This window comes from Hakea prostrata, chromosome 10, assembly GCF_041222555.1.
Source record: "Hakea prostrata isolate BN-2017 chromosome 10, UWA_Hpros_2, whole genome shotgun sequence".
In the NCBI taxonomy this organism is placed as follows: domain Eukaryota; kingdom Viridiplantae; phylum Streptophyta; class Magnoliopsida; order Proteales; family Proteaceae; genus Hakea; species Hakea prostrata.
This window is the reverse complement of record NC_142609.1, coordinates 39,181,994-39,189,233: the sequence shown is the minus strand read 5'-3', so window position 1 is coordinate 39,189,233 and position 7,240 is coordinate 39,181,994. Positions and strand designations below refer to the sequence as shown.

The following is a 7,240-nucleotide window of genomic DNA, read 5'->3' as shown; positions in this document are numbered from 1 at the left end:
ACTTTTAATTTCAAAAACAAACCAAAAAGGAAAAAAAAATTCTCTCTCTCTCGCCAAAACCATGCAGAGAATTAAAGGAAAGGCAACCCTAAAATTCTATCCCCAGGAAAACTCAACAACCACTTTTTCTGTTTCTAAGTTTCAGTTAAGCAACCATTAATGCCTCTCTCACTCTCTTTCTCTGAAAAAGCTTTTCTGGAAGCTCTGAAAATTTTGAAAAGGTCAGATTAATTGGTCCAATGAATCCATGGCTCATTAAATACAAAGACCAACAGTTTCGGTGGATCTGGGTAGAGAATTGCAGCCCTGCAATGCATATCATGCTTACAGCTTAAACCATCTCAGTTCCCACCTACTTCTTACCAGGATATAGCAGTTTACCATAGACCTTAGTACTTTTAATTCTAAAAAGTACAGACAAGTCTTCATCACTCTCAGACTTACATGAATTAGCTGATTCACCGTTCCTGAATTCCTGTGCATCATTACTTCTTTTTCCTTTTTCTAAAAGTTAAAAACTGTATTGAATTGTCATTAAATCTCTCAACTAACATCTTCTCTCTCGGGCCCATCTTATCGTTGTCCACTTCTCCCACCCATCCTTCTTAAACTCATCACCTGACTTCAATTATAAAAACAGTTCTGATCCAAGTTTCCAGCTCTCAAAGTTCCTTAAGCTCTGCTTTTGATCTGGGCAAGTGAAGGAAACGATGATAGTTGCAGCTTTACCTTCAAAGAAGACAATGCAGTGTCTCTTTCTCTTGATCTTTTTAGTTGCAGGAGCAGTACCCAGTAGAGCCAAGGTCCCTGCAGTCATAGTTTTTGGTGATTCATCGGTGGATTCTGGGAACAATAATCTGATTCAAACCATCCTGAAGAGCAATTTCAAGCCATACGGTCGTGATTTCGAAGGTGGTAATCCTACAGGTCGCTTCTGCAATGGTCGAATTCCACCTGATTTCATCTCCCAGGCACTAGGATTGAAGAACACAGTTCCTGCTTACTTAGATCCAAATTTCACCATCGAGGATTTCGCCACTGGTGTCTGCTTTGCTTCTGCAGGAACTGGTTATGATAATGCCACCTCTGCCGTCATGGTAATGAAAAGCTAAATTTTATACTTGTTCCATTGAATGCAGCTCACATTCTTCCACTAGGTAGCCCTCTCTAAGTAGCTACATTTTGCATTCTTATAGAGATTACAACCCTTGAAGTGGTGCTAGTTCTGATGCCAAGTGTTAGACACCTAAGCCAAAAGTTTCAAAGCTAATGGAACAGTTGAATCAAACCCTTTAACTTATTCTTCATGCTAGATAGTTTCTCTTTTAAGTAAGTACATTTTGTTTTCTTATAGAGATTACAACACTTGGGGTGGTGGTAGTTCTGATACCAAATATTAGACATATGTGCCAAAAGCTTTGAAGCTAATAGAATAGTTGAATTAACTCTCTTAACCCATTCATTCATGTTAGATTCACTCAATCTAGTACCCATACATCATGATATAAGACAATTCAACCTTAAAACCAACAGCTAATGTTATATTACTTTGATTGGCATGCAGAATGTTATACCACTGTGGAAGCAATTGGAGAACTACAAGGTATACCAGAATAAGTTGAAGAACTATCTTGGGAAGGAGAAAGCAGAGGAGACACTGAGGGAGGCTCTGTATCTAATGAGCATTGGAACCAATGATTTCTTGGAGAATTACTACCTATTCCCCAATCGGCCATTGCAATTTTCCGAAGAGCAATATGAGGATTTTCTGGTGGGAATTGCAGAGAATTTTGTCCAAGAACTGTATAAGTTGGGTGGAAGGAAGATATCTCTGGGTGGATTACCTCCCATGGGTTGCTTGCCATTAGAGAGAACCAGAAATATCATGTCAGGAAGTGGGTGTATGGAACAGTACAATGAAGTGGCCATGGATTTCAATGGAAAGCTACAGGAGTTGGTGATCAGGTTAAAGGAGGAATTGCCAGAGATCAGACTAGTTTTCTCTGATTCTTATCAAATCCTCCTTAATATCATTCATGAACCCTATTCTTATGGTAAGTCTCTCATGCATCCACCCTTCCTCTTTATTTTTGCAGCTTTTGAACTACCTCCAACAGTGGGACAAAGAGTGAGAAATTAATGCTAGGAAAAGAGACAGAATTAATTGTACCAAAAATTGAAGGGAGTTGGGAAAGAAATTGAATCATGCTTTTCCTAAGTGATATAAATACTTTTCCCCCATTTGGATTCGTCATCAATGTTTTCATAATTCCCAAACTGCTTTTAAATCTTTTCTGATTTTATAGCATAGTTTTTGAGCTTAGTATAACTCTTACTAAAAAAATTCATCTTCTTGATCTATCTATATTTTTGGGAATGAGATTACTGAGTAATTGGAAAATTGCAGGATTTGAGAGTGTTACTGTAGCATGCTGTGCAACAGGAATGTTCGAGATGGGTTTCCTTTGCGATCAACACAACCCCTTCACTTGTTCTGATGCAAATAAATACGTATTTTGGGATTCCTTCCACCCTTCTGAGAGAACAAATCAAATTATATCTGATCATTTGATGAACACAGCCCTTTCTGAGTTCTTGTTATGATTTATACTCTCTTTTCTCTGAAAGCCACAGATTTAATTATCTGGGTTGTATATAAACATATCATCTGATTGTATCTTTTGAGATGAGACCATGGAATTGCCATGCTATTACTCTGCAATATATGATACCCTCCAAGGACAAAGGATCTCCCTTTCTCTTTTCTTAACCTTTTAGATTTATTATCTATTTATATAAGAGGGGGTTCACCCAAAAAACAAAAAATGTAAGTGGGGACCTTGGGTCTATCTATACAATCCTGATCTGTATTTTAGTACCACAAAAAAGAAGGAACCTTGGAAGAAAAAAAAAACAAACATGGTGGGTCTGGGTCATGCTAGAGGGACAAATAACAAATTGAAGTCCAAGTCCAAAGTTTCAGTTTTCTGGGCCATTACTTCCTCACTATTGTCAGCCCTATTTATGAACATTGACAAGGTGGACTCTCCCTAAATGTATAATGTCGACGGAATTAGTGATCGAGAATATATTTCATTTGGTAGAAATTATAGCACTATTATGTCAAAATATATTCTAAATTCCATTTATTTCATGCATCCTTGATTCGTCTTCTTCACTCCAACAAAGTGTCTTTCGTGCTTGCCCATCTGCTTTGTTTTCATTTTCAAAATTTTTTAAGGCCCTTGACCAATTCTCCATGATTGGTCACCCCAACCTAGGTTGATCTTTGTCAATTAATGTAAGCTTAACCCAAAGGGGTTGGTTTAGTTGGCATAGATTAGGCGTGTCAATTTGCATTTTGAACTATTAAAACTGAACAAAACTTGTCCGTTATAGCCCTAACCGGTCCAAACTAAATCTTAATGGGCTGTGTTTAGCAAAGCCCAAATAGTTTGGGCTGGTTCGGGCCAACCTGTGTTCAGCCTATTAGCCTGTTAGTTTTATTAAGATATAGTATTGTAAAGGCTTTAGTGGACCAGTTCTATTAAGCCCGCTAGCTCTTTCTTTTTTCCCCTTTTGAGGGAAGTCTTAGTTTTCTACCAGATATAGTTTTGGAGATGTAATTTTTCATTCAATAGCATCCGTATTTATGAAATATCTATAGGTTCAATTTTGAACTTCACTTCTCTAATATATTTTAAGTTTAACCCATGTACATTTTGCTTCAAATGCTCTTTATTTTCTATTCAAAATCTATTGTTGAGGGTAAATAACAATAATGTAATTAGCTTAATGATTTGATAACGGGTTGATACTGGTCTAAAGCTGTTATACCATGAATTCAAATCGTTAGTCAACTCAAACCCAAACCGCACCAAATCAAAATTGTTATGTTGTGAATGGGCTGTGTTTGGACTTGGCATTTTTTCAGTTAAAAACCTTTAAGCCTAGACTAAAACTGCCCAAAATCTCACCATTAACACCTCGAGCATAGATCACTACCTCATAATATGAGATATTTTTTTTTGAATCTCCTTAAGCTAGGAGGGGACTTTGGATCACCATCCCTTTGGAGGAACACAGATGTTTTTTCACTGCACATATTTTGTACGGTCCATTTGAGAACCATTGGGTCCCACTCTTGAATTATTTTATTAGTTTCAAAAATGATCCTGTATAAAATATATGGTGAAAATACATAAGGAAGAGCACCCGACAAGAAAATGATCCAGACTCACAAGAGAAAGCCCTCATATGTGTATAACCACATGTGACTTATATCACATCCGTACTCCACCCAGATTGGCAATCACTGCCGTGACACACATAAACCAACATTACCATGCACCATACGGTTCCATCTCCTTCTGTTACAAGTTAAAACAAGACAAAGGGAAATCATGTCTATCTAAATAGTAATTTTAAAAATCTTGACTATTCAAATTTAATTTCTTGGAGTGTTTAAATGACATATGTATAAGCATATTCAGGAACCAGGTTCCTTCCTCTTTATCTTCAAATGCTCTTAAGATTCACAATATTTAAGGGTTTCGAAATATAATTTGAAAATAATTACTAAAAATTCATCTTAATTTCGACTAATTTGCCTTCAAATATAAATAAATTCACAAACCATAATTTTTCTTATTATTATTTTTTTTAATTTGAGGTTCATCTGGACCAGCTTACGGGCACATCGACTACATCCTCAAGAGAACTTTATATAATTAATAAGGTAAAGCTTTGCCCCTGGCCTCAACGAAATTCGAACTTTAACTTCCTATGTGAAAGTATTTGATCTTTTGCCAACTAAACCATCCATCTGAGTTCTTCTTTGAGCTTTTCATTTACATTTTTTCACCACATATTTAAGAGAAATACTTATCTGGCTCACCTTGTCACTGTTAACGAATCTTCGACACTGACAAGGTGGGCCAGATGGACCTCTCTTAATGTATGGTGGATGAAATGACTCTTCCCAAAATATGTGGGGGAAAGAGTATGAAAGAGAAAATACAAATCTCTAACTCTAACCACATGGGTGACTCAGTCTCAACCTTCTCAGGGTGTCTCTCCCCACCTCATACGTTGCCTGTTTTTTTATTATGTATTTAATTTTGTTGGGTTGATAAAACTCTGAAAAAATGAAAAAAAAATCAAACAAAATCGATGATTTATATGTGTGGCCGTGTGGGAGAGAGACGAAGTAAAACCCAACCACCCTTCAAACTTCACTTTCAACTCTGCAAAGCCAGAAATGAAATGAAACAAAGTGACGGAGAGACAGACATATAAGACCAGCAGTGCAACAAAAGGAAGAGAGAGAGAGGGAGAGAGGGAGAGAGGGAGAGAGGGAGAGAGGTATATAGAGATAGAGAAGGAGAAAAGGGTTATCAATCAGTTGATAGATATGAAGAAGCGCAAAGTTCATCCATCACCACCGATGGTTTCCGACCATCTAGCCTTTCTACCGGCGACGCTTTTAACGTTGACGGTGGCGCTTTCTCCAGGAGAGAAGGAGGTGCTGGCGTATCTCATCTCTTGTACTGGAATCTCAACGGATGGTCGGAGGAAAACCCAGAAGAGTGCTACTATCGGCGGCCGTGGAGGCGGCGGCGGAGGAGGAGGAGATCATCCATCGTCTTTTCATTGTAACTGTTTCAGATGTTATATGGGTTATTGGGTTCGTTGGGATTCTTCACCAAATCGTCAACTTATTCACGAGATACTCGAAGGATTCGAAGATGGGTTACTTCATCATAATCAAAGAGTTAACTACAAGAACAGCAGAAGAGACAGAAAGAAGAAAGGTGGTCACGGGTCTAACCAAGATGTGAAACCTTTTCAAGAGGGTTCTGTTGTCCGGCATGAGCTGGAAGCGGTGGAGATGAACAACCATGGTGGTGGTGGTGGTGGTAATGACGGCGAGATTGATGGTGGTTGTGGAGAGGATGAAGAGGTGGAGAAAGGATCGGTTAGAAGATTTGTGAGTTTTATTGGAGAAAGAATCTGGGGTGTTTGGGGCCCTTAGAGAATAAAGATGGGATTAGATTTAGTAAAAATAGGTGAGTATGAGTTCTTCTCTGCTCCTTGAATCTGCTCTTTTCTTCCCTATATTTCCTTTTATTCATTTCCACTTGTTAATACCTACCCTCTTTTTTGATAATGTAAAAATGGGTATTATGAATTAGCTCAAGCTTTTCTCTCTAAAACTTGCAATGAAGAAACTTGAAATGAAGATGGTCTGTTCTGGGTTTTTTATGTTGTTTGACCCTTCTTCTAGTCCTGAATCAGATATGAAGCTCCTTTCTTTTCTGGGTAACTTCTCTTTTGGATGATGTTGTTTAGTCTTCTTTTATGGATGGATTTTCCAGTTTCACTTCTTCTTCTTCTTCTTCCACCTTGAGTTCTTCACCTTCAAAAGACACATAGATAATCTCCATTATTTCTGCAAGCGATGATGAACAAGATTTGATTTTGAGGACATTGGAAGAAGTAGATGATTGATAGAAACGATGTTTTTCTTTTGCCCTACAAATGGGTAATGGTCATGGTGCAGCTGTAATGTCTTTTACTTTGGTGTTTAGGGATGTTTGGACTTTGGAGTCATTACAGAGAGAAAAGCCTAAGAATGGACCGCTCAGAGGCAAATTCCCTTAACTGCCCATATTAGGGATTCACAATATAGAATGATTTGAATTTGGGATAGTGGGTATGATGGTCAAAGAATTCAAATTTTATCCAGTGTGTGGTCCCTGTCGCCATTAACGAGGTATGCTAAGCTGAGGCAGCTCTCGAATATAGTGCCAAGCAGGCAGAGAGTCCCGTTAATGGGGGCATTTATGGAGACTCTATAGTGCTCTAAAACCTCTCTTTTCTGACCCAAAAAAAGTAGAAAAAAAACTGTTATAAATTGTTTCATGTGGGCCTTCTTCAATCTTCACTGTGCTTTTGATATGTGAGGTTGATCTTGGCTAGTTTATATACATCTTCATCATATAATAATGGGGCTTTATTCTACTAAGATTCAATCTCTTCTTGAGATTATTTAAAGATATTTATTGGATCAATTATATAGCACAAAATGTCTTACAAACGCACTGACATGGTTGGTAGTTTAATGGAAGGAAGTCCTTGTCTTGTCATATTGGTATCAATCAGTTCTGGAGTTCCTTTACCAAAAAAAAATAAAAAATAAAAAATCAGTTCTGGAGTTCCTAACAGGTAAAACAAGTTG

General features: G+C 37.7%; 2 protein-coding genes across 2 annotated transcripts; both read left to right on the top strand.

Annotated features, from left to right (window-relative positions):
- The first annotated feature begins 652 nt into the window (after nt 1-652).
- Nucleotides 653-3,425, top strand: LOC149002851 (GDSL esterase/lipase At2g04570-like). The gene is made up of 3 exons (XM_089137083.1): nt 653-1,097; nt 1,565-2,054; nt 2,408-3,425. Exons 1-3 carry the CDS (start codon nt 711-713, stop codon nt 2,602-2,604), a joined length of 1,074 nt encoding a protein of 357 aa, XP_088993209.1. The 5' UTR covers nt 653-710; the 3' UTR covers nt 2,605-3,425.
- Nucleotides 3,426-5,181: 1,756 nt separating this feature from the next.
- On the top strand, nt 5,182-6,949 carry LOC149002850 (uncharacterized). Its single transcript, XM_089137738.1, has one exon. The coding sequence runs from the start codon at nt 5,414-5,416 to the stop codon at nt 6,032-6,034; it is 621 nt and encodes a 206-aa protein (XP_088993864.1). The 5' UTR covers nt 5,182-5,413; the 3' UTR covers nt 6,035-6,949.
- Nucleotides 6,950-7,240: the final 291 nt, after the last annotated feature.